At 39.4% G+C, this 27,424-nt stretch overlaps 2 protein-coding genes across 6 annotated transcripts; both read left to right on the forward strand.

Annotated features, from left to right (window-relative positions):
• The first annotated feature begins 51 nt into the window (after window positions 1–51).
• Window positions 52–15,606, forward strand: rcbtb1 (regulator of chromosome condensation (RCC1) and BTB (POZ) domain containing protein 1). 5 transcript variants are annotated; one of them, XM_053615081.1, is made up of 13 exons: window positions 52–994; window positions 1,668–1,703; window positions 3,171–3,405; window positions 3,783–3,933; window positions 5,714–5,880; window positions 7,246–7,404; window positions 7,743–7,850; window positions 8,038–8,180; window positions 8,565–8,755; window positions 9,648–9,774; window positions 10,460–10,611; window positions 11,400–11,530; window positions 13,288–15,606. In XM_053615081.1, exons 3-13 carry the CDS (start codon window positions 3,280–3,282, stop codon window positions 13,426–13,428), a joined length of 1,596 nt encoding a protein of 531 aa, XP_053471056.1. In that variant the 5' UTR covers window positions 52–994; window positions 1,668–1,703; window positions 3,171–3,279; the 3' UTR covers window positions 13,429–15,606. The 5 variants fall into 5 exon arrangements, with proteins under 5 accessions (XP_053471056.1, XP_053471052.1, XP_053471055.1 ...); XM_053615077.1 differs by lacking the exon at window positions 52–994 and adding an exon at window positions 1,419–1,570; XM_053615080.1 differs by lacking the exon at window positions 52–994 and adding an exon at window positions 1,419–1,529.
• Window positions 15,607–16,274: 668 nt separating this feature from the next.
• cdadc1 (cytidine and dCMP deaminase domain containing 1) lies at window positions 16,275–27,055 on the forward strand. The gene is made up of 9 exons (XM_053615414.1): window positions 16,275–17,186; window positions 17,621–17,721; window positions 18,290–18,467; window positions 19,567–20,148; window positions 22,319–22,368; window positions 22,802–22,971; window positions 23,411–23,600; window positions 26,047–26,104; window positions 26,327–27,055. The coding sequence occupies exons 1-9, from the start codon at window positions 17,060–17,062 to the stop codon at window positions 26,392–26,394; spliced, it is 1,524 nt and encodes a 507-aa protein (XP_053471389.1). The 5' UTR covers window positions 16,275–17,059; the 3' UTR covers window positions 26,395–27,055.
• The last annotated feature ends 369 nt before the right edge of the window (window positions 27,056–27,424 follow it).

Genomic DNA, 27,424 nt, shown 5'->3' on the forward strand with positions numbered 1-27,424 from the left:
TACCATGTGACTTAAACAAGTTAGTCAACTTTCTTGTAGATGATGGTGTAACCTTTCTTTTGTGGAATGTACATTTAAGGTCACAGGAAACATTCATTAATTCGTTACATTATATAAAAATTCAGTTTGTTTTTAAATGGTTTTTAATTATTTGCCTGAAATAAACAAATCCTAAGTGATTGATGATTGGGAAAACTATCAACTAAAATATTAAAGCTCTTTTGTTTGGTCTTATAAAGAATGCATTATACACTAAACTGAAACTTTCCTCCTAGTTAAAATAGTAAGTTAATAGTTTAAATATATTAAGAAAAGTAAAACTCATTTGTTTTAAATTGCTATTTTGCTCATTTGTTTTGTCAGCATCGCTTAATTTAATGTAATTTTCTGTTTTTACTGTCAATTTAATTCAGTTATACAAATTCTGTAATTGATATTACAGAATTATCTCATAATTTAGTGGTAATTAAGTAATTATCCTTCCTTTGTGCACACTAATACTCCAATCATTACACGATTTTGGAAATGAGCAGATTATAAAAGTGATCATATAAGCTATGGAAATTGGATTAAATGTGTCAATATATTATTAAGCCTAAGCAGATGTAGATGAGCTACCTCGAAAGCAAGAAACACACTAGACCTAAAGAGGCCGTTTGCAACTTTTGGAACCTACTCCTCTTCTTTTGAAATTGCAATTAAAACACAGAAAAGCCTTCCTCCTCCTCCTCTTCCTCCAAACCAACCAACCAACCAGCCTATCCAACTCATGCCACTCTGTCCACTAAAACTACATATGAAAGTATAAAGTATAAAGAATACACACCAATCAGCCATAACATTAAAATCACCTGCCTAATATTGTGCAGGTCCCCCTTGTGCAACCAAAACTGCTCTGACCCGTAGAGGCATGGCCTCCACAAGACCTCTGAAGGTGTGCTGTGGTATCTGGTTATCTGGTGGTATCCAGTTGTCCTTCCTTGGACCACTTTTGGTAGGTACTAACCAACACATACCGGGAGCAACGCACAAGACCTGTAGTTTTGGAGATGCTCTGACCCAGTCATCTACCCATCACAATTTTAAAATTGCTCAGTCACTTACGCTTGTCTATTTTTCCTGCTTCTGTCAAAAAGACCAGCCAAATAGCTGTCCAATAAACTGTAATAGCTCAATAATAAATAAAATAACTGGTAATTGTGGGTTGTGATATACACCACTGTAACCCAGAACTCCTATGTATACATTTACAGGAGGTTATCTCTCTTATCTAAGATCTTATATTAAGAGAATCTCTTATTATTTAGCTTCAGATGTAATTTTAAAAAATTGCAAAAAATGTTTTGCAGTTATCGGATTATTTTATATGTAATAAACGCACCAAATGCACATTATTTTCCAGAGTCTTTTCTTTTGTACAGTGAGGCTGAGGGTTTACTGGCTGACGTAAATGGAGTGTGTGATGTAGCGCGCGCGCACACACAAACACAGCTGATAACATTATACCGCTGAAAGCTGTAGAAGCACCAGTCAGTAATTTTGTTTGAAACAAACTGCTTTTATTGTTTAGGTAGGTTGTTTATTTGCTTTATGTTGTTTATTTGTGTGAACACTCACTCACTCACTCACACTCTCTCTCTCTCTCTCTCTCTCTCTCTCTCTCTCAGTTCTATCCGGTGTGTGCTGATGGAGTGATGCTGTAGGTCAGTACTGTAAGAGTTTAGCTAGCTATCTTAGCTAATAACTGTTTTTCGGGCTAGTTAGCATGCTAGATAGCTATTTTAGAAGCTGACGCGTTAATTTAGCACAAAGCGCTACGCATGCTAACTCCGGTAGTCTGTTAGCTAGTAGCTTATGTTAGCTGTTGACATATTTGACGCTAGCTACGTTTTTGACAGCAAGTTTCCTGAACTTCTTAAACCTAATCATTTTATCGACGCTAATTAAAATTTGCCTAGCGAAAAGCGCTGTTAAGGTTTGTTTTGGTTGAATCCTAACTATTTCCCAACTGCCTACACGAGCCCACCGCATATGGTATGAATTAATGGTTGTGTCTAGTGCACTCGGTGGTCAGGTGGGATGTATTTGGGACTCGGCCTTTCTTTCAGACAGCAGTGTCACTATTGAGGCTGATAAGCTTTCACTGTTAAGCTTTTCAATAATAAGCTTTCAGTGCTTTTTAAGAGTTTTCTAGCAGCGTCAGGTCAAAAAACCCAACAGCACATTTTACTACTGTTCCTAACACAAAGGCTTGTTTTGTGTTAATACTGTAGTTATATCTGATATAGTTTATATAGTTATAATATAGTTTATACCTGTAGTTAATACTACAGTTTGGTATCAGTTTCTTTTTGTATAGATTTAAATGGATATTGGACAGTGTGTTTATTGTCTACAAGTTCACTTACTGTACTTACTGTAAGTGGACAGAATTATGTGTAGAAAACTAATGTAAAAGTTGCCAGAACTAGATATATACATACACAGCATATCAAAAGCTCCCTCAGAGTAAACCATTACACAACTAGAGAAATGATTAATACATGTAACAGAAACATGATCATGAGTATCACCCAAAAAGTCATCATGTGCAGTGACATCACTATGAACTTTGGGAATATCTTATTTGATTGACAAGTTCTGTCTGTACTTTATTAGTAGGAATTATGCTTTGTACATATGATCAGTTTAGGTTGCCAGGTAGTGGTGGGAATTTCTCTGTACCACTAAGAAACTAGAAGAAATTTGTCAACCAGTGAAGCCAGCCACTGTATCTTTTTTGAACTGCGGCTCAAAGTGCAAACTGCCCTCTTACTCATATGTGAGCTCACATACATCTGTGATTGGCTTGTGCTGAAAGAGTAATGCCGTCCCTCCCACTCGGAGAGCATGGACAGTTTTGCTCTCTTGAACTCCCCGCCATGAATGCCTATGATATCGTCCGGTTTTAAATGCATTATCAATCAGTGAGCGAGATCATTTCTACACTTATATCCTTTGGAAAGTGTCTTTCTGTGGTTTACCCTTCAACAAATACGTCACAGTGTTTATCAACAATTAACACAAAAGAAATGTAATGAACAGGAATATATGTTGTTCTGAAAATGTCTGGCTATGACTGTAGTTCTACTGTTCTGTCTGTAATGCATGTTGTGTGTGTGTGTGTTTAGTATTAGCAGTAGCAATAGCCAAGGTGCCTCTTCCAGTAGCTGTGTTGCATCTGCTCCTGCCCCACCAAAATCTGTTTCCCCTTCCTTCTGGAGCTTCAACAGTATAGCCATGGTGGATGTAAACAAATGGCCCCTATTCAGCTTAATGAGTGCACAGGATGTCGCCTCAATACGTCAGGCGTGCGTGTTTGGGACGTCCGCCAACGAGGCAATCTGCATCACCCATGATAACGAGGTGAGTGTGATGTGATGTGATGTGATGTGATGTGATGTGATGTGATGTGATGTGCAGTCAGGACCTGTAACGCAGTTAGTGAAGGAGGTGAACTGGTACCAGATACAACACTCACTTAAAAGAAATATCCTAAAGGTTTTACAAGAGCCTTGTGTGCTATGTGGTTTACAATAATAGGACCAAAGTGGGGCCAGATTGTACTCAAAAATAGGAGCAAATTAGTACTGGCACACATTCATGAATATGTGTTTCATTGTTTTGACCTACTTCTTTCTAATGCTTGATGTAATATAAGGTCTCCGATGTTAACTACATTCAGTAGTTTATATGAGTTTATAAGGATGAATCTTTGGTATTGTTCTTGTTTTGTTCTACAGGTGTACGTGTTTGGGCTGAACTGCAGTAACTGCTTGGGCACAGGGGATAGCACAAGCACCATCGTCCCTAAAAAGCTAGACTGTCTGAGTGGGAAGAAGGTAGTCAGTCTAAGCTATGGCAGTGGGCCACATGTGCTGCTCGCTACAGAGGGTAAGACGTGCTACGTGGAATCGAGTACCTGTTTTTGAGTAAGAACTGTGGTTTTATTGGTTACAGTGACACGGGGCAGGATTGTACGCATATACAAATGATTATCATTTCCTAGTAAATGACTGGAGCTTAAAAAGGAGTCCATTGTGTTGTATTCCAAAGCTGTACAGGAGCTAAGTAACTTTGGCTTCAAAAATACGCTGGAAACCAGTACTGGTTCAACACACCATTACCTTGAATTTACACTCAAAAAGAGGTTCAGAATGAAAACGTAGACATTACCCAGACTCATAGCAAGTCATTGTAGGTGCTTTTGGCAGTGGACAAGGGTCCACATGGGCACTCTGATCGGTCTGCGTCTAAGCAGCTACATACACAGCAAGCTGCAAAGATTGTGTGTTCAGACAGCTTTCTGTTATAGCCAGGATTCTTTTCCAAGCAGGCTAGCCTTCGCTCCCCAGACTCATCACTTAGCCTTGGGAGCCCATGATCCATGTCGCCAGCTCACTGGTTGTCCTTCCTTGGAGCACTTTTGGTAGGTACTAACCACTGCATACCAGGAACACCCCAAAAGACCTGACGTTTTGGAGATGCTCTGACCCAGTTGTCTAGCCATCACTTACGCTTGCCCATTTTTTTTTTCTGCTTCCACTTCAACTTCAAGTTGATGTGTGAATTGAACTGAGTGTTCACTTGCTGCCTAATATATCCCACCCCTTGACAGGTGCCATTGTAACGAGATAATCAATGTTATTCACTTCACATTGTCAGCAATGTTATGGCTGGATCGGTGTATATTGTGTGTTTACTGGTGATTACACAAAAACATGATAGTGGTCATTAGTTAGATTTGCTCTGGAGCCAGATTCTTGCTATGCAGTCCCCAATTAGGCTACGCCAACAAATACATTAGAGACACAATAACGTATTGCATAACGACAATGTGTACTACTTGTGTTCATCACTACATAATGATGTCTGAGGGATAATACAAGTTGTCCAAAAAGCCTGGGAACCAATGAGAGTTAACTTACATATACCTGTACTTAATTTTTTATTTATGTATCTACAACATATTCTCTACAAGTTCACGCTTGCGCACTATACGATTTCTCAGCTGCTGTACGATGCCTTTGTGGATTTTGCTGAACATATTCAGATTGACATATTTGCTCACTTTGTTCCCATTGGTTCCTGACATTTCAGACACCCTGTGCTTGTTACAATGCGTAATGTCAACTGTAAAGCTATAAAACTGTTGTGAAACTTTAGGGCTGTTTTATAATTTGGGCTAGACTTATGTAGCATTTTGAGGAAGGCCAAGGCCATTACCAAATTAAAAAACTGAAAAAGCTATATATAAAAAAAACACACACACACAACAAAAACCTGTACAAATCCCTGACTTTCACCACATTAAACTCCTTTTCAATAACTATAGAGACTGTTGGAGAGCTGTGTGAGAGTTTATAGATCACACACATACCCAATATGTGACCAGACAAACATAGTACATCACTGCTGTCTCTTTTTCCACATGATTATCTGTCTTTAGAGCAAATAATCTATGTGATAAAGGCATCCGTTTTTAACACACGTATGGATCATGCATGAGCCAGTATTGATCTTGAAAGTGTGTATACGAGGGTATACAATAATAATAATTCCAATATTTGACAATATATCATCTAATTATGATCAGGATTTATAAGAATTATGAAATATTATAGTGCCAGTATATTATCTCTTCTCAGATCAGTGTATTATTTGTATTTTGCAGAGGGCCAGCTGTACGGGTGGGGACATAACGGATACAGTCAGCTGGGTAATGGGACTACCAATCAGGGAGTGTCTCCTGTGCTTGTGTCCACTAACCTGCAGAACAAAAGGGTGATTGAGGTGGCTTGTGGATCACACCATTCAGTCGCCCTGTCCCATGATGGAGAGGTGAGAGAGAAGAGGGGCAACATGGGAAATGAAGCCTGAGCTTCCTTCTTTTATATTAATAACGTTACTTTTTTCAGATAGACCTACATGACCTTATCCATTATCATGTTCTGTGGCTGAAGAATGTTTTTCAGTACAATATTTTCCCAAGCATAATGGTTACTATGAATGTGATTTCTATTCTGTCTGATTCACATAACGCCTAACCAACTCAAACCGCTTCCTATTCCGACTGCTTCCAGTGCTGTGTTAGAAAGAATAGACTTCTGTATTTATGTTTGAAGTAATGTGTTGTAGGTTAATTGCACATTGAAAGGCATTAGATAGGACTGAATTATGTAAGACCTTCAGCCTCACGTCGGTTATCGGCACTTGGGTGTATAGCGACATTATCCTAACTGTAAATGTGATACATAAGTCTGAGCTTGAAGGGTCATTGTTCTCCTTTAGGCTTTAGCGTAGCCATGCACTGTACATTTGTCTATGTGCTTGTTTGCTAACTAATAGATGGTAAATGGTCTGCACTTATATAGCGCCTTTCAACCTTGGTGATTTCTACAAAGCGCTTTATACTGTTTCTCATTCTCATAGCTCAATCACTCACATGCCAATGTCAGTAGAGCTCCCATGCAAGGCACTAGACTGCCATCGGGAGCAATTGGGGTTCAGTGTCTTCCCCAAAGACACTTTGGCATTTGGAGGCATGTAGGCTGGGGATCGAACCACTAACCCTACGATTAGTGGACAACCCGCTCTACCACCTGAATACGTTGTTTCTAATTTGTAGCTCTACTAACCCTAATGTGGATGGATGGATCAATGGATCGATCAATCACTTTATTAATCACAGAGGGAAATTCACACCAGAGGTTGTAACGGCCATTGCTTTAGTTCATTTTATAAGTAAGGCCAATATTGCAGTTGTATGTAATTTCTCTACTGTAATCCACTTAAGTTACCTTTGGGCGGCTGTGGCTCAGTTGGTAGAGCGGGTTGTCCACTAATTGTAGGGTTGGCGGTTCGATTCCCGGCCCACATGACTCCACATGCCGAAGTGTCCTTGGGCAAGACACTGAACCCCAAGTTGCTCCCGATGGTAAGTTAGCACCTTGCATGGCAGCTCTGCTACCATTGGTGTGTGAGTGTGTGTTTGAATGGGTGATCGAGACACAGTGTAAAGCGTTTTGGATAAAAGCAGCCTAAAAATAGCAATGGCATGAAACAGTTTTTGCTTTAACTATGGAAAAGACAATTAGACGTCAAATTTTTTTGGAAAACTAGCTAATACTTAATGAAAATGAGATTTGGTGGTTATTTGTTGGTTTGTGCATCACTTGCTTGAATGTCGTCTTCTTGGTCACTCAGGTGTTCGCTTGGGGCTATAATAACTGCGGTCAAGTGGGATCAGGATCCACAGCCAACCAGCCCACACCTCGCAGGGTCTCCAGCTGCCTCCTTAACAAAGTAGTGGTCAGCATAGCCTGTGGTCAGACTTCCTCCATGGCAGTCACGGACAACGGCGAGGTAAATGCGACAGCGCGATAACTTTACTCTTTGCTTAGCCCAAAGAGCATATTTTCATTTGTCAGATTTAGAACGCCGTTTTTGAACACCTGGTACAGAAATAATTTCAGTGACGGGCTACATCATCAACTGAAGTTGTCTACTTTCAAAGCAGAAGAGATGCTTTGCTCACAATTTAATAGTTTCCACTGCTTTTATTTGTGCAATGATGTACTCATTTTTATGATTCTATTATGTCTGTGTACATTATGTTGTTTGTGTATTTTTTATATTTATATACATATATATATTCATTCTCTGTACTTCTTGCTCCTTAAGTGTCTGCCTGTGTGTTTCAGGTGTATGGTTGGGGTTATAATGGTAATGGACAGCTTGGGTTGGGGAACAATGGAAATCAGCTGACACCGTGCCGTCTAGCAGCGCTACAGAGTGTTTGTGTCCTACAGGTCATATTTGGTTGTTTTATACTCGTCACTATCCAACAGCCACAAACATTTTAAAGATAATTATTTATTGCAATTTTGAATTAAATAATTTAATCTTTAATTTATTGTAATGAACCGTTGCCGGTTGTTGTTGCAGCGTGAATCTCAGCGTATTGTATTGAAATAAAGCTTGTGCCATGTGTTTCAGATTGCCTGTGGTTATGCCCACTCACTGGCACTAACAGACGAGGGACTGTTGTATGCGTGGGGAGCCAACACTTATGGCCAGCTTGGTACAGGCAACAAGAGCAATCAGCTCAGCCCAGTTCAGGTCATGTCTGAGAAAGAGCGGTGAGAGGGAGTGGATTTGTGGTTTATTGTTTTGCTTTCTCCACATTGTTGGGTCTTCGAGCCCTTTCCTGTCAGCTTGCTCTGGTGTTTCCTTCTCTTCCTGTTCGAGTGTCCTGTGATCCCCTCTTCAGGGTCTGTTCTGATTGAATGTATATTCACACCATGTTTTGAGTTTGTAATAGCAGGAAGATGGCATTTCCTATAAGAAAAGAAACATTTTCTGAAACGAAATTGGTACAGTAGTCTGTGAAGGAATGCTGTGAAGGATTTGTTTGGTGTTCCTCAGCTGGTTTTTAGCCTCTGATGAATTTCCTTTTATATTTAGTTCTTTCTTTGTCACCTGTGTTCCCTCCCTTTCCTCCGTTTATTTCCAAACTCCGCCAGGATTGTGGAAATAGCAGCATGTCACTCCACACACACCTCAGCAGCGAAGACACAGAGTGGCAAAGTGTATATGTGGGGCCAGTGCAGAGGCCAGTCCGTCGTCTTACCCCACCCCACGTACTTCAGCTGCACCGACGACGTCTTCGCCTGCTTCGCAACACCATCTGTCATGTGGAGACTCCTGTCCATGGGTGAGTTTCCACCATTATGGACATGTTCGTTTATATATTCCAGACGCATATCAGTTTATGGATGTGATCCTGTAGAGCGTGATGGTGACCATGCATTTTCAGTGAAGGCTGTGGAAAAATGATCAAATGGAAATTAATAGAACTACTTGTCCTCACAACATTTTTTCCCAGGGTAAAGTTTCCCACTTCTATAAGATTGAGGGGTAGTAAACTCAGCTGTCTTCAGGAAGTGACTGTCAGGGTTCAATCAAAACACACTGGCTGCGTCCGAAACCTCATACTTACCTACTATACAGTAGGCGAAAAGCAGTACGCCAGAGCGGTATGTCCAAATTCTCAGTAGGCGAGAAATACCTGGATGGCGTACTGCTTCCGGCAAGATTTTGCAGCATGCAACCGATGGACAATACGCAAGTCAAACAATCCCATGATGCAACGGGACTGGTGCAGACGAGCTCAGATGAAAAAAAAAAAACCTCGGAAGACAGGGTTATCTCTTTAAGTATTAAACCTTGGTTAAACAGGACTTGTTTAACAATACACGAATAAATTGTGAACTTGTTTACGATTTTTGGGTTTATGATGATGTCAAAGGTCACATGACAATGTTAACATGGCGGATGTAGTATGTCTGGGATTGTATTCATAATACACACACGTACTGGTTAGTAAGTACTGTTTCAACGGCAATGCAGTGTGTACTGTCATAGTATGCGATTTCGGACACAGCCATTTTACTATTTTTCGACAGACTGTCGTTACTACGTCATGTTGAGCTGCATCATTGCTGCACAACTTACGATCAGCTTCTCTTCTGGTCAGAGCTGAACAATGTATTGTGTGTCTACATGACATTTTTGCTGAAGTATATTAACCGTTCCTCTGCTCGTAGAGCACGATGATTTCCTGTCTGTGGCCGAGTCTCTGAGGAAAGAGTTTGACAGCCCTGAGACCTCAGACCTCAAATTCAGCATAGACGGCAAATTCATTCACGTCCACAAAGCAGTGCTTAAAATCAGGTATGTGCTGCACTCCATTTCACTCAGTGTGGGTAGTGTGATTTTTATTTTATTTTTTTTATTCGTTTGCACTAAAACGAGGAAAACTCGTTTTGTCAAAACACAAAACTCTGCGTTTTGTCACGCAGAGTGTTTGAAGAATTAGTCTGCATGGATCTAGAGGTGTGTTCAGATTTGGGTCATTTGATGTTTGGTTTACATTAACAACTATGTTTCATGATATCAAGTAGAATGTAGATTTTAAGGAGAGTAGTTGTAAATGTCAAAAACATTATGTGACGAATAGGTATGCAAAATATAATTCCAGTTGCACCTCGTGTTTTTTTCTTAATTACACTTCTTTGATATTCTTATAAAAGAGCACTAGAGAGGATTTCGGTACAAGGGTTTAGCATGACTTGCAAATGTTAATAAGATCATTACTTAAATGATTACAAGAAAACATTGTTCCCGTGCTTTTAAAGCTGACTGCCTGCCCCAGGTCAACCTACAAGTCATACGCGGTACAAGTATTCTAGCTAACGCAACTCCGTTAGCTCGGTAACACTTTATACATCTGAAACACATGCAGATCTTGCTCAACCATCACACCATGAATTGAAATAACCAAACCAAATGATGTAGGTGTGATACTCGTTCATGACTATTATTGACTTATTTATGTACCGTGGTATTTCTTCCACAGATGTGAACACTTCAGATCCATGTTTCAGTCTCACTGGAATGAAGATATGAAAGAGGTGATTGAGATCGATCAGTTCTCCTACCCTGTCTACAGATCCTTCCTCGAGTTCCTCTACACAGACACTGTAGATCTTCCTCCAGAGGATGCTATTGGTGAGTGCAAGCTGGACCGTGAGAAGGTTCTAGCACATCTATACACAATTAAAATGTACATGAGGAGAAGGCAAAAAACCAGGGGAGCAGGTAAGCAGGTAAGCAGGTCTGGATAAAGTTGTTAGACCTACAGTACTGTGCACCCTATGTTGTTTAGTACAAAGTTTTGTTATAGATTTTATTTATTTGATGACTTCTACATTATCGAGTCAGTACAAAAAACATTTTAAAATATAATTCCCAAATATTAGTTTTCCAGCACCAAATGAAATGTTAGAGAAAAATGTTTGTATGTCAGTAAAGAAAGCAGCCTATTAAGTGGTAAGAGACACTTTTCAGACCAAAAACATAATGATGGCTGCTGGGTTTTGCTGCAAAAATAAGAAGCGAGTGTGACAGTCAAAGTCTCCGTGGCTGGTTCTGTTCAATAAAACTTACAGCTCATTTCTGAGACTACTAATGTATTTTTTTAAAGCAAATGGTCGATACACCAGATATCGACTTTAATTTATTTCTGTTTACTGCTCTTTATACTTTTTAAATGTAGAAACATTTAATTTAATTATATTTGAAGGCATCTTTACAGTACACAATTTCTTTGCATGTGCCTAAGACTATAGCACAGTACTGTACATGTAAATAATGTCAATATTTAAAGCTAAAACATTGTATTTTAATTATTATTCTGTTTCCTTAATTGTCTCCAGTCAGCAAATTAAACTTTTTCATTCAGCATTTAACATGACATCATCTTTCATTGTCCCCCTTTTATTTTATTCTCTGTGCAGGATTGCTGGATCTGGCCACTTCATACTGTGAGAACAGGCTAAAGCGGCTGTGTCAGCACATCATAAAGCGGGGCATCACTGTGGAAAATGCTTTCTCCCTCCTTTCTGCTGCAGTCAGATACGATGCTGAGGTACTACTAAAGCCTCTGGTGTACTAAATTTTTTTTTTTACGCGTACGCTAGCGGGTGTGCACAGTCGTACGTATAGCCTTTCAAAATATAATCCATTTGACATGTACGCGTACACAGGCAGTTGGCGCACGCACATTACGACAACTTGCACATTACGACAACTTGCACTACCCCTCCTGGCCTGTAAGAGTCAGTACAGAGCAGTGAAGCAGGTCTTCTGGTGTGACAAAGAAGAATAACAATACAAAGAACAATGCTCAGGCAATCTCTCACTACGATTAGCACCCATATACAAATCCTTATACACTTTAAGGCTAGAATTATACAAATGTGGGTACTTTCTAACCTGCACTCGTTTCCATCTCTTCCGGTTTTTCTTCAGCTACCTTGAGAATCAACGGCCCTGGGTCACTGTCGCCACCTTGTGGAGCAACTAAATAGTTCATAAGAATGAAATGGGCTTGTGCGACCTGGTTAGAAAAATTGTAGGCCATCGTACAATCGTACTCTGCTGATGATGAAATTTGCGTCACGTGTACTGTACGCTGTTCCTAGCGTACACATAAAAAGTGAAGCATACTTTCTGCTTAACCTGCTCTTACAGGACACATAAAACACACAAGCTTGCAACAGCATGTAATAACTTCTGCCTGTAGGTCACAAGTAGCTGGACTACCACGAGTTTGACTTTCTAAGTCTGAGGATTTGTCTAACGATTGAAAAAATTGCTGTGTGTGAATGGGGAAATGTGAGTACCCCATCATCCATACTCAGGATTTCATTTTGGTAATGATAGAAAGAAAATCAATTGCTTATATCACCAAGACGGATATGCAATGCTCTTGTCGAGCTTTTGTGCTTTTTGCCCTGTGATAATGGATTTGCACTGTTCTCTAAATTTGGGTTACTGTATTCTTAAAGTGAGTTATGGTGGACAGATCAGTAGCTCGGGTAGCTCAAACAGGTTTTATTCGTGGTTTCCAGGGGACAGGTAGGTTGAACAACCATAGAAAACGGTGAGGACGTTGTATGTTTATATGTAGGTTATATGTTCAAAAGTATGTTCATTTAAGCATAATGTGCTGCATGGTCGTGTGACACACCTCAATGCTGTTTATTCCACATTCCACCACGTTCTGTACTACACATTTTGACTGAGGCGTGGTCTAGTTGACACTTAGAATGATTTTACTAGGTGGATGAACTAGTGTGTACAGATTACAGATGATCTTTTCAGAATCAGGAGCATGAAGGTTTGTGGAAACACTGACAAGCTCTCTTGCCAACATAACACAGTCATCTTACACATAGACATTTAGAGAGAAAATAAAGACACTAGTCAGATTCAAGTATCGGGAGGACAGAACAGTGCTTTGGGGGTTTCTTCTGGGTACTCCAGTTTCCTTCCCAGTCAAAAAACATGTGCTGTAGGCTGATTTGCATTCCCACCTTGTCCATAGTGTGTGAATGTGTGTGAGATTGTGCCCTGCCATGGGTTGGCACACCTGTCCAGGGTGTCCCCCACCTTGTGCACCGAGTCGCCTGGGATAGTCTCCAGGCTCCCAGCGGTACGGATGATTGGATAATAATCTAAACTTTTTCATTAGTTTCGCTGGTCATTTGGGTTTCTGGGTAATGGTAATGGCCTCGCGAGTGAACGTATGAATTGTCCACTACTTTGAGTGTAGGCATTTTCAATATTCATTTTAAGTCCATTAATCAGTCATATCTTTATCTCTCTCTCTCTCTCATTTAGGATCTTGAAGAATTCTGCTTCAAGTTTTGTGTGAACCACCTGACCGCGGTGACTCAGACAGCAGCGTTCTGGCAGATCGACGGGAACATGCTAAAGGAGTTTATCTGTAGAGCCAGCCGCTGTGGAGCTTTTAAAAACTGAACATAACCAACAGAGCTACATATTCCAATGAGTGCAGCTGTTACTACAAACTCATCTGCACCACTAGAGGGCACTGTTACTAACCGCACAGTGGATCCTTATATTTTTTTGTTTGATTTTATTTTGCTTTATTACAGATTTCTACTATAGACCAACTGGAGAATGGTTGCTGTTGTGCATTCCCACGGCATGAAGGAGTTTTTATGAAGGCTGTTTGAAATCATCTTGATAGGTGCTCTGTATGAATATCGAGAAAATGACTAGTTTTTCCACTACACTTTACAGCACTTGGTTTGTGTATGCCAGTTAGGTCATCTTCACCTCTGTTACAGTTAGAGAAGCGCAGTCCGTCAGTGCTACTCTGTTTAACTCTATAATCCATTCTGGCATTTCAATTTAATTTACAGCTGGCGGTGTAGAGTCACAGTAATGTTCTCACACATTTGCTGGCCTTGTTCGGCTTGTTTGTACTGTGGTGGCAACTGAATAACACTTTGTTATTATAATTTTTTTGTTTTTGTAACAATGTTTGGATCAAGTTGCTATACTATGCATCGTTGCACAAAATTTTTTGCCCCCCATTCCAATTGGCAGAGCCAGGGTTTACATTACAGGGGAGATTAATGGGTGTTTTCTCTCCTGATTTGGTGCAGCTCAGTTATTCATTTCATATATTATAATCATGTGATCGTGGATGTCACTCCAATTGGTGCACCTCCTCATATCTACTGCTCCAGAGTTAACCATGACACTTGAGTGAAGTCTTTAATTTCAGGGCATTCCGTATAGAGAGACATGCAGCACTACCTGTGTGTGTGTGTGTGTGTGTGTGTGTGTGCTTGAGGAAATCCACTTAGAATTTTTTTATGTTTGGTTTTTTTTAACCAGGAATTCTGTTTACTTGTTACTAGTTGTACTTGTATTAAGTTTTAGAATGGTCAATTTAAATTTGTTTCAGCTCTTAATCTGTGTTCATATAATTGGCTTTTTTCCCCCCTACATGATCCTTTCTAGTATATACTAACTTGCATAGAATTTCCTTTGACTGAGAATTTTAGGCAAACGAGCAGTTGGACCCAAAGATGCACATTAAAGATCTAAAATCAGATCAGATTATCAGATTAAAACTCCTGATTTTTAATTACTATACAGATATCAGAATGCTAAATAAGAGCTGAAAGGTTTTCAGTACTGACCTCTTTGCTCATTAATAACTGCAAAAGACACTACTTTTGCTATTATTTTCTTCTGCTAATGATTTGCTTAAGACCTATTGATCCTAAAGGAACTTTGCATAAAAAGAAAATATGACATATGATCAGGTTATTGTGCCGTGCGATGGATTGGCACCCTGTCCAGGGTGTACCCCACCTTGTGCCCCATGCTCCCTCAGATAGGCTCCAGGTTCCCCGTGACCCTGTAGAATAAGCGGTATAGAAAATGGATGGATGGATGGATCAGGTTTTCAAGTACAGCGAGTCTACTTTGATGCCGATCGAGCGTTTCAGTTTGATTTCAGTCAGATGATAATACTCAGTACTGGATCCAATGCATCTCTAATTTACTTGCATCATTTTCATTTTGTATGTATCATTTTGCTTGTCATTGGTTTATGCAAAAATGCTTGTTGTGAATGTGTAAAGCAGCATTAAGTTTCTTTTTGGTGATATGTATATATTGTATAGGTTTTGCACTAAACATAAACTTAAGTGATTTAAATAAAGTGGTTTATCAAGAGTGCAGTGTTGTAAGATATTAACTGTTATAAAAATAAAATAAAACTATTGTAATATTTTACATTGTTGGTTTGTTTGCAGTTTTTTATTATTATTATTCATTTGTCAATAATTAATTTAGTAATTTAAATTGAATACATTTTGTAAGAAGTAATTGACAGGAAATATTTAACTTGGGTAACTGCATGTTTTAAATGGTTTTGTTGATATGAACGTTGTTCTTGTGCAGGTCAGGAAAGGTATAGATTTAAAGTGATTAGACCTGGAAAAATATGGACATTCAGAAACCATTTTAAGAAAGGTATCAATATTCAGGGGCAATTATGGTAATTATGGTCCAGTTATGTACTTTTATTTTTATTTATTTAATCTACACTGTCAGTTCCACCAGTTGTAGGACTGGCTATCAGTTCCACCAGTTGTAGGACTGGCTATCAGTTCCACCAGTTGTAGGACTGGCATAAAGTTGGCTTGACGTTGGGACGTTCAATATTTGCAAATTAAGGGACCATCTCTAAAGTTACATATGACATTTGTATACACTTTTCTAACTTCAATAGCATTTGAAGAGAAAGTGTTCATGTAGGTGTCAGCTATGATGCACACCTTTTAGATTTTTGATATTTAATAAAATAAACTGTAAATCGTGTAAAAGTTGCCATGTATTTCACTACCGAATGGGCTCATACACAAAATATACCATAATTTAAAGCTCAATAGCATTCGAAGTGATTGACTTACAGTCACACAACCAACTGTACAGTGTTCCTGTAGGTGTCAGCTATGATGCACACCTTTTAGATTTTTATATATTTAACCCTACAATGCATGAACCAAAAAACCTTCACGAATGCATAAAAAGGGGTCAAAATAACCCGTACTGTAATTAATAACTTTCTTCAAAAAATAAAAGTCCTATTAATTAAATAATTAAAAGTACTGATAATACATGAATGTTTTAATATTTCAAAGATGCATATTTGTTTTCTGTGTTTTGTGTCTGTCAGCTGGCCACCAGATAACTGCCTTGATAATTGAGCACAATTTTTTGAAACCTGTATAGGGAACTGTGTGTAGAGAGAGAGAGAGAGAGAGTGTGTGTGAGTGAGTGAGTGAGAAACTAATTGATTACTGAACAATTTGATAAAAATTATTATTATGTTTTTTCAGATTGAATGTCACCACTGCAGGTGGTTCCATGTGACGTGCCTTTCTCTGTCAGAGAAGCAGTTCAACAGGGCTCAAAAGGTGGACTGGAAGTTCTGCCTATGTAAATAATTTAGAATTCCTTTGGCTCCCATCCACAAGCTGTCTAAACATGTACATAAATAAATTAAACTGTACACAGTTCCCTATACAGTTTTAAAAATTTACACTCAATTACCAAAAATGTCGGTTCGTGTAGGTTTTTTGGTTCATGCATTGTAGGATTAAATATCAAAAATCTAAAAGGTGTGCATCATACCTGACACCTTCATGGTTGGTTTTGTGACTGTAAGTCATTCTCTTCAAATGCTATTGAAGTTAGAAACGTGTATACCAATGTCGTATGTAACTTTAGAGACGGTCCCTTACTTTGCGAATCTCAAACGTCCAGCATCAACCTAAGTTTAATCCAGTCTGTCACGGTGAAAAATACATACTAAAAGTACAGAAGATAGGGGTACAGTTTAGTAATCTTTCTGCTGAGAATGTACCTACAGACTACACTGGTTTTGAGAGCCCATGTTTATAAAACCAGGGGAAGCTGCAGTCGTGTCATCTGGCAACCCAGATTTAAAGGCTACTCACAAGCTCCTCCTGCTGCATGACGTCAAACTTAACCGGAAGAGGATGCCGTGTAAAGTGGAATAAACTCACACCGGCTTACTGTGTCTCTGACGGGTTTCTTGCTAATGGCAGCTACACACAGTGGGTCCCGGAAACATCCGGGTACCGGAGGTAACAGGATCACTTCAAACCCCCAGGATGATGTCAGTAACGTGAAGGAGAGCAGCACACAGACGGAGGGCAAAGTGCAAGGTTAGGAACAGCGAGGCCGTTTCCCCCCACACCACACCACACCACACACTACACCACACACTACACCACACCGTCCTCAGTAGCCAACTAACGCACTATACACACTTCTATAGAAAGTCTATTGTAACTAGTACGCAGTTCTGGGATGTGTAGTCACGTGTCTCTGATCATTCAACCCCTTCATCAGAATGGTCGTGTATTCTGATATTTAAAATCATGATTGCTCCTGCTCAGTCATAACCTATGGATCCTAATTCTTCTTAAATGACTGCTTAGAGGTCCATTTGGTACTTGACTCAAGCACTCTAATTTAAAAAAACAAACAAACAAAATAAACAAACCTATCAGTCATACTCATACAGTCATACGCCTATAAACTGTGTTTAAATAGACTTCCAGTTTAAAATCTCTCTCTCTTTCTCCTTCTCTTTCAGGTCATGGACCAAGACTGTCCAAGGTTAACCTCTTCACATTACTGAGTCTCTGGATGGAGCTTTTTCCCAGGAGGAAATCTCAGAGACGAGACAATGCATCCGTAAGGACAGCTTTTATTCTCTCAGAGACTGTCTGTTAGTTAGGAGTGATACTTAGCTTGGTTGTTTCTTTTATCCCGCACTCGCACGACCTGATTTAAACACTGACTTCATTAGAAGTCAAACCGAACGACCTTTGAAGAGTCATTGGTTGGACGTTTCCTGATTAAAACCGACTCACACACATCCCACTTTGTCTGTCATCCACTTAAAACCTTAAAATCCTTCTACGTTGACCAATAAATTGCATGACAGGGTATTTGGCATTGATATTTGTCTACAAACAATCATCAATAGATATAAAAAGGTCCAGAAAGCCTCAGTGTTTACCTTCACCTAGAATCCCAGGTAGCATGAATATGCTAATTAGAAACACCTCCAACCTTACACATGCTCCTCCCTTTTCTGCTCATAAACTAGTGTTGCATGACCTGTATTTGCATAGTTCAGTTTTGGTTTTTTTTAAACTACTAGCCTTCCTCACATCTAGACTTCGTTATAGACTGTGTACATGTATCCAATGTCTGAGACTGAGGAAGAAAACAACTGAATTGTAATGTGACTATTCAGGTGCAAGTCACTGGCCTGGTGGTGGTCCATGAACAAAGAATTCTGGGTCTTCATTGCTCTGGAGAGGAGCTTCATGCCGGTCAGGTGGCGGTACTCAGACATGGGCCCAGACTAAAGCGCTGTGATCTTTATTTCTCCAGAAAGCCTTGTTCTACCTGCCTCAAGATGATCATCAACGGTAAGCAACCACTGTTTACACAGCTGCTACTCCCTGTCTGTATAGATGGACTTGTAAAGGTCTTGGTTAAATTGGCTGGGTTTCAACAACATGTAATTATCCCAGAAATGTGATCCGGGCTGGAAAAATTGAGGTAGAATTCGATCTTTTGTGTTTAATCACCATGAGCCACATCAACACATCCTGGTTCGGTTGAATTGCTATGACCTCATCCATGTGAGGAGTCTGTTTACTAATAAAGAGCAAGCCTACGTAGTACTGCCCTTTAGTGTTGCAGCGCCAAAATTGTTAGCACACATCCGATTAGTATTTGATGAAACCTCTTCCTGTAATGTCTAACAAAGTTGGAGGCGCCTGTGGAGGATCTCGGACTGGTTCTCCAAGCTAAACGTTTCAAGCATTGTTATGGCTCTTGGGTTTGTGCATGTTTATGTTTATGCCTTTCTTCAATTCAGACCTCAGGTTTTCAACAGGTGTGAACTGCACAGACTGAGACGTGAGTTGCAAAAGTCAGTTTTGTGTTCGTCTGCTTTCTGTGTAGATTTGAATGTTCCGTATGGAGATAAAGCGTGATCTTAATGACTTTAACCATGGCATGGTTGTTGATGCTAGGATTTCAGAAACTGCTGATCGATTGAGATTTCCACACACAACAGTCTCTAGAGTTTATACAGAATGGTTCGAAAAACAAAATACATTCTGAAGGCAGAAATGCTGTGTTAATGAGAGAAGTCAGAGGAGAATGGTGAGACTTGTTCGAGCCAGGCTATGGTAACTCAAACAGCCACTCTTTACAACCATGGTGATTAGAAAAGCATCTCAGAATGCAGAGATCAAACCTTGATGTGGATGGGCTTCAACAGCAGAAGATCACATCGGGTTCCCGTTTCAGGAGTCTGAGGCTACAGTCGACATAGAATCACAGAAACTGGACAGATTGATAAAATGCCTTGTGATTATTCATGTCTTTAGATGTTTGAGTGGAAAATTTGTATTTTATACAATAATTCATCTTAGCTCTTGTCTTGATGGGTGCCAATAATTCTGGTGTATGTCTGTAACCTTGTCTTTTCAATCATTGTCCCTCTCATTCTCTCAGCTGGTGTGAACAGGATCTCTTACTGGCCTGCTGACGCTGAGATCAGCCTGCTGTCTGACAGAAGCAGTGCCGCAGGTTCTCGTCTCCAGGAGGCCACGCTGGACGCCGTGGCCGCCGAGAGGCTCAAATCCAGCAGCAGGCCACACATCTGTGTGCTGCTCCAGCCTCTAGCCAACTCCATGCTTCAGTTTGTAGAGGAGACGTCCCGCAACAGTGACTTTCTGGGCAGAATGGCAGCAGATGATCCCTCTCTGGACGTCCATGAAGTCTTTAGGAAAGAGCGCTGGAGGAACTGGGAGAGTTTTTCTAAAAGGTTTGTGATTGACGATGTGGAGGTGCACAGGGAGCTGCTCAGTAAGATGAACCTGGAGAACTTTTGCACAGAACCATATTTCAGTGAGCTGCGGCAGCACATGAGGGATCTGATCAGGATTCTGGCATCTGTGGCTGCAAGTGTTCCCGTTCTCAAGCACGAATATGGGTTCTATGAGACAGAACCCCCAAGTAGTGAATATAGGACATTATCTGAGGATGTTGTGAGACACTGCATCATCCAGGCAGCAGTGCTGGCATACAGAACAGGTGAGATAACGGTGTGTGCATGTAAGCTGTCTCTAACAGTTAGAAAAGGAATACACCAGCATTGTTCAATATGTAGCATGTATGTGATTAGCATGGACAAGATTTTCAAGACTTTTCCCTGAACTGAGACTAGAACAGATGACCCGTTGCTTCAAAACTCAATTATGAAAGAACTCCAAGGGCAGTCGTTGGGGTAGTCATTGTGTTAAACTCACCTTTTTTAAATTAATTCATTTATTTCTTTTTTTTACTATGCTGGACTACTCCTTTAACATTTCTCCCAGCTATTTAGAGAAACTGGTTATAAATTCTAATTCTACTGAAAGCCTGACAGATCTATTCTGTACTTCGTGATGCATCTACCTGCCATATTAACCATTAGTTTTCTTTTTTATTGCATTCTCTGTAGACTTAGTCAACACGTGCGCTCTGTGCAGCAAGGACACATTTTACTCATTACTCTCGTCATACTTCAGCTGTTTAAAACAGAGTTATTACATTTAACTAAAACTACAAGACAACAAATCCAATTTGAAACTAAAATCAAATAAATTACAACTAAACAAATGTAGAAAAACTTCCACCAAGATTAAATTAAATCAAATAAAAAGCAGATGTGAACAATGATCCAAGTTTAAGGTTAGTTTGTATCCATGATAATCTCTAAAGATTGCAGACAATAAAATACACTCACAGAGCACTTTATTAGGAAGACTAGAGTAACACTGGGTACGGCCTCCCTTAATCTCAAACCAACCTCATTTCTTCATGGCATGGATTCTACACGACGTTGAAATCATTCCTTTGAGATTCTGCTCCATTTGGACATGAACTCCTGCAGTTTTTTAGGTGCACTTTCATGCTGTGAATCTCTTGTTATACCACATGCCAAAGGTGTTTTGTTGGATTCAGATTCTGTGACTGGGAAGGACACTGAAGATCACTGAACTCATCGTCATGTTCATGAGACCAGGTTCAGATGACTTTCAGTTTTCATGTGACCTGGTGCATTATCATCCTGAAAGTAACCATTAGAAGATGGGTAAATTGTGGGCATGAAAGAATGCACATGGTCAGCAACAATACTCAAATAGGCTGTGGTATTCAAGTGACGATTGATTTGTATTAACAGGCCCAAAGTGTGCCAAGATAACATTCCCCACACCATCACACCACCTCCACCGGCCTGGACTGATGACACAAGGCAGGTTGGTTCCATGGATTCATGCTGTCAGTGCCAAATTCTGACGCTACCATCCGTGTGCCAGTTTGGGTGACCTGTGCCCACTGCAGCCTCAGCTTTCTGTTCTTGGCTGACACAAGTGGAGCCTGATGTGGTCTTCTGCTGTTGTAGCCCATCCACATCAAATTTCGACGTGTTGTGCATTCTGAGATGCTTTTCTGTTCACCACAATTGTACAGAGTGTTTATCTGAGTTACTGTAGCCTTTCTGTCAGCTCGAACCAGTCTGGCCATTCTCCTCTGTCCTCTCTCATCATCAAGGCGTTTCTGTCCGCAAAACTGCTGCTCACTGGATGTTTTATCTTTATTTAACCATTCTGAGTAAACTCTAGAGACTGTTGTGTGCGAAAATCCAAGCAGATCAGCAGTTATAGAAATACTGGCACCAACAATCATGCCACGGTCAAAATCACATTTTTTCCCCGTTCTGATGGTTGATGTGAACATTACCGAAAGCTGCTGAACAGATCATTGCATGAAGTGTACAGGAGTTCCTAATAAATTGTTGAGTGAGTGCAACTCCAATTTTTAATGTCTATAGAACTAAAATGACTAAACCTAAAATAACCTGAAATAAAATATAGAAAAAGTAAATATGAAAATGTGAACAAAATCACATGAAAATGAACTAAAAATAAACTTCTTTTGTTTCTATAATAAAAAAAAAATCTCTCTATATATATTTGTATATAAAAATAAGTAAAATACACACACACACACACACACATTATGGCTGATCGGTGTGTGTGTATATATACTGTATAATTATATGATGACTTTTATAATCCAAATATAAACCACACAAAAATTTTTAAGAAAATATCAAAATAGAAGTTAATTTAGATTTAGATATAAAACTAATATTCACAATAAAAAAGTAAACCAACTTTGTCTAATTGGGTTTGTTTCTGTTTTTGTGGTATTTTAGAAGATCCTAAAGTGGGAGTGGGCACAGTGATTTGGGCAGAGGGCAGACTGGTAAGTAAAGAGTTCAGACTTTTTAAAGATGCTTTAAATTTCAGTTCTAAATTTGAAACAATATTAATGAAATGAAACTTTAATGAAGGACAGCTTGAACCCGAGCATGAATGTGACTGAAGAACATGGTTCTTTTATTATTATTATTATTATTATTATTATTATTATTGCACTAACATGCATCAACATTTTCTTATCCAACAGTTTCTTCATTTCTCTTCATTGTGATTAGCATCTAAGTATGCAAACATGTGTGCAGAGTTCCTCCAGGGTTCTCTAGATGGTTAATAGCTCGAGCCTCAAAACATTTTGTGATGTAAAAATCTCTGCTTAGGATTTTTAAGGGCTTCCCAGAGGGACAAACTGAGTTCAGTGTTCTTTAGCGTTCCTTTACTGGTTTGCTGGAAAGATTCTTTTCTCTGTTCGCACACAGCCTCAGTGTGATGGCACGGGGAACATGTACCTGGTGGGATGTGGTTATAATGCCTATCCTGTGGGCTCTGAGTACGCCGAGTTTCCTCAGATGGATGACAAGCAGGAAGAGAGGCAGCGCCGTAAATACCGTTACATCATCCATGCTGAGCAGAACGCGCTCACTTTCAGGTGTGTGAATGTCAGAGTATATATAAATTCATCATGTGCATGGCAAATCACAGGTTATATTCATTTACTTGTTCTAATATGTTATTGTTTCTATAGTGACAACTATTTAACAGGGAGCCATTTAATAAATCGCATTCGAGACATGCTAGGACATTAATCTGCTCAGTGTTTAGCACATCACACCACTCCGTCGTTGATTATTTTTCCAAACAGCACTTCCATCACGTTTTATTTCTTATTCCTTAATTCCTTATTTATAGCTACACCACAGAAATGAATATATAGTGCCAATCTGTTAGACCGGGGTTCCCAGCTAATCCCTGCAGAGTATAGATTTAATGCAGTCTGAGAGTAAAACCTAAACTGTGCACAAAAGAACGAATTCATTTCCATATTGTTCATGCAAAACTGTGGCTTTTCATTCATGTTGAACGTTCAGGAGTGCGGACTTGAAGGAGGAAGAGAACACGATGCTCTTCGTCACTAAATGCCCGTGTGATGAATGTGTGCCTCTGATCCAAGGGGCCGGCATCAAACAAATCTACACCACAGACCTGGACAGTGGGAAAGACAAACACGACATTTCCTACATCAGTTTCAACCGGCTCCGCGGCATCCGCAAGTTCATCGTACGTCTGCTGCGATTTCTACAATAAAACATTCATACAGGTGCATCTAAAAAAAAATTAGGATATCGTGGAAAAGTTCGTTTTTTTCCGTAATTTAATTCAAAAAGTTGAACTTTCATATATTGTAGATTCATTACACATAAAATGAAATATTTCAATACTTTTTTTTTTTTTGTTTTAATCTCGATGATTACGGCTTACAGCTCATGGAAATCAAAAACGGAGTATCTCAAAATATTCGAATAAAGAATTTATAATTCAGAAATGTTGACCTGAGAAGACTCTAATCAGCTGATTAAGTCAAAACACCTGCAAAGGATTCCTGAGGCTTTAATCTCTCAGTCTGGTTCAGTACACAATCACAATCATGGAGAAGATGAGAGTAAATTTTGCATTATATTTGGAAATCAAGGTCCCAGAGTCCGGAGGAAGAGTGGAGAGGAACGGAATCCAAGCTGCTTGAAGTCCAGTGTGAAGTTTCCACAGTCAGTGATGATTTGAGGTGCCATGTCATCTGCTGGTGTTGGTCCACTGTGTTTTCTCAAGTCGAGAGTCGATGCAGCGTCTACCAGGAGATTTTAGAGCACTTCATGCTTCCATCTGCTGTCGAGCTTTATGGAGATGCTGATTTCCTTTTCCAGCAGGACTTGTACCTGCCCACAGTGACACAACTACCAGTAACTGGTTTGCTGGCCATGGTATTACTGTGCTTGATTGGCCAGCCGACTCGAATGACCTGAACCCCACAGAGAATCTATGAGAGACACCAGACCCATCGATACAGACGAGCCGAAGGCCGCTATCAAAGCAACCTGGGCTTCCAGAACAAACACCTCAGCAGTGCCACAGGCTGATTGCCTCCATGCCACGCCGCACTGATGCAGTAATTCATACAAAAGGATTCAAGCCTCGACCAAATACCGAGTGCATAAATTAACATATTTTTCAGAAGGTCAACATTTCTGTATTATAAATTCTTTATTCTAATATTTTGAGAGACTGGATTTTTGATTTCCATGAGCTGTAATCATCAAGATTACAACAAAAAAAGGCTTGAAATAGTTCACTTTATGTGTAATGAATCTACAATATATGAAAGTTTTTGAATAAAAAAAATTTGAACTGAAGTTTTTGAGATGCACCTGTGTGTGTGTGTGTGTGTGTGTACAGTTGAGGTCATAAGTTTACATACACCTTGCAGAATCTGCAAAATTTTAATAATTTAAAAAAAAAAACCAAACAAACAAAAAAAAAAACAGAGGGATCATAAAAATTGCATTTTGTGTTTTAATTTTGTTCTGCCCTGAATAAACTATTTCACATAACATATATTTACATATAGTCCACAAAACACAATAATAACTGAATTTACACACAAAAAAATAGTCCTCAGCATGAAAAGATGGATCTCAACATCAAATAGCCGCTGTTGGAAAGGGGTCAAATATGCAGAATAAGCTGGAAAAGTAAAGAATGTGCAGGACCTGGAGGATTTATCTGAAGAACAGTGGGCAGTTTAACTGCTCAGGACAAACAAGGGACTCATGAACAACTCTCACAAAACATAAACACAGTCACTGATCATCCAGGTAACGACACACAGTATTAATAATCAAATGTGTGTAAACGTTTATACTGGTTCATTTGTGTAAATTCAGTTATTATTGTGTTTTGTGGACTATATGTAAACATCTGTTATGTGAAATAACTTATTCAGGGCAGAATTAAATAAAACACAAAATGCTATTGTTATGATCCCTCATTTAATTTTTTTTTAGCAGATTCTGCAAGGCGTATGTAAATTTACGTCCTCAACTGTACATATTTTTATTTTTTAAAGCTGAAGGATCCCTTTGATTATAACGCATCCTGCTTTTTTTTTACTGACTCAGCTTCCACTGAACACACCTTCACTTCAGTGTTTTTCAACTCCACTGTTTTAATGTCGTTCCATCACATCTGTAGTGTTTGTGATTACCATGGACAAGCATTTTCACGTTTTTTTTCCGAACTTAGAAAAGATCCAAGTACGGACTTCGTGTGCCGTTTTATCTTTAACTTTCCAACACTGACACAATCAGATGCACAAAACTACACTCGTATAGCGTAACCGAAGTAGTCTGATTTTTAAAAGGATGGATTATGCGCATTCAGAGCTTAATTTACTTAACCATTTAAAGGATTTATTAAAGAATTATACAAAAAATATATATATGTTTCGCATAACCTGCCTCAACAGCTGCCTTTAAGACTTCCATTATAAGTGAGTTTCGAGTAAACAGATTTCAGTTTTACTCTCAGGACAAAGAAAAGGGAAAAAAAAGTTGAAATTCTTGTTTGTGGTAATCACACATCCAGTACAGATGTGACGGATAGATACGAGGTTGAAAAACAATCCATATCCATGCTATTCACACCGTTTTTTGCTTGTGTGTTTTTTTTTAAGTGGCAGAAGTCAGCTCTCTTCAGAAGTGTTTCTGAACAAACTGGTCCACATTTGTCAAGTAAGCGATTACTCACTGCACTTAATCATTTTAGTAGACTGTATTACTACATGTGTGAGCGGTTTTGTACAACTGTCAGTAAGGACATGTACAGAGCTGTAGGTAGAGGCTATCATTTTATACTCTCATGTCACTATAAAACCTTTTTCGGCACCAGGTTTAGAATTAAAGCACTGTCTAGATGAAGTATGTGTGAGTACCGTTTCTCTTTATTCATCGCAGATGGCTGTGTGAAGAACAGAAGAGAAGAAGAGGTGGATTGCCAGAGCAATAAGAGACTGAGAAACTGAGGAATCACTCATGCGTTTGGGACTAAAGTGAAGCGGTTCTTAACTTTAGTCTTGGAAACCCTTTGGCTTACACTTGAACGTTTCCCTTACTACAACCCATGTCATCCAACTGACTGTATAATTATGAAGACGTTATTGAGGTGACGTTATAGCAGGTGTGTTGAGGGCAGAGAAAACTAGATCAGCAAAATGTCAGTTACATTTTACACGCATGTCATAGGAAACATATTCGTAGATCATTTACAAGAAGAAGAAGAAGAAGAAGAAGAAGAACGCTTCCGTTGGCTAGTTGAACTGAATTTTTTGGCAGATGTAATTATTGTTCACCGGAGGACCCAAGGATTTAATCTGTACATGAAGACCCCAAAGCAAGCACTTACTCAAGACTTGTTAAAGCAATTCATATGCACACAAATGTTATGCAGGGTCTCGCACAAAGCCCAGCAGTCAGTACATTTTAATGATCAATAATAATGTTTTATTTATTTTAATAGATTTTTGGATCGTGTTATTGTTCGATAGTTGTCGGTTTCAGATTTAACCGGCACTAAATAGAACAGATATTACCAACGTTTCCGTCTTTAGTATGAAGACACAACAGAACAGAAATAAGAAGGCATGCTGCATTTGTGAAGAGTAAAAGCACTCATTTTTCAGCTTGTGCTGGACTTTTTTCTGCTTACATCTGAAAATGCAACACACACACACACACACACACACACACACACACACACACAGAGAATCATGTTTCATTTTTGACACGACGACACACTGAAAAGCCAAACCGTCGTTTGACCTCTTCAGCGATCATCAGGATCTTGGTGTTTAAGAAATGCAGCGCAGAATTAAAAGCGTTTCGTTCCTCTGCACTGCATTTCAGTAGCGATGTAGAGAAAACGCCACATGCTGAAAAGCAAAACCTTCGTTGCATTACTCTTAGTTCATTTCATCTCTCCAGTTTAACTCTTAAACTCGTGTGACAAGCGACTGTGTTTCCTCAGTGCATCACAGCTCAAGCAGGTATCACTCG

This window comes from Ictalurus furcatus, chromosome 26, assembly GCF_023375685.1.
Source record: "Ictalurus furcatus strain D&B chromosome 26, Billie_1.0, whole genome shotgun sequence".
Lineage (NCBI taxonomy): Eukaryota > Metazoa > Chordata > Actinopteri > Siluriformes > Ictaluridae > Ictalurus > Ictalurus furcatus.

Coding starts and splice junctions, on each gene's coding strand:
- rcbtb1 (XM_053615076.1), top strand. CDS start 3,148: ATGTTGTGTGTGTGTGTGTTTAGTATTAGCAGTAGCAATAGCCAAGGT. Junction 7,405..7,742: donor CAGTCACGGACAACGGCGAG/GTAAATGCGACA, acceptor TGTGTGTTTCAG/GTGTATGGTTGGGGTTATAA. Junction 7,851..8,037: donor AGAGTGTTTGTGTCCTACAG/GTCATATTTGGT, acceptor CATGTGTTTCAG/ATTGCCTGTGGTTATGCCCA.
- cdadc1 (XM_053615414.1), top strand. CDS start 17,060: ATGGCAGCTACACACAGTGGGTCCCGGAAACATCCGGGTACCGGAGGT. Junction 18,468..19,566: donor CCTCAAGATGATCATCAACG/GTAAGCAACCAC, acceptor TCATTCTCTCAG/CTGGTGTGAACAGGATCTCT. Junction 26,105..26,326: donor AACTGGTCCACATTTGTCAA/GTAAGCGATTAC, acceptor TATTCATCGCAG/ATGGCTGTGTGAAGAACAGA.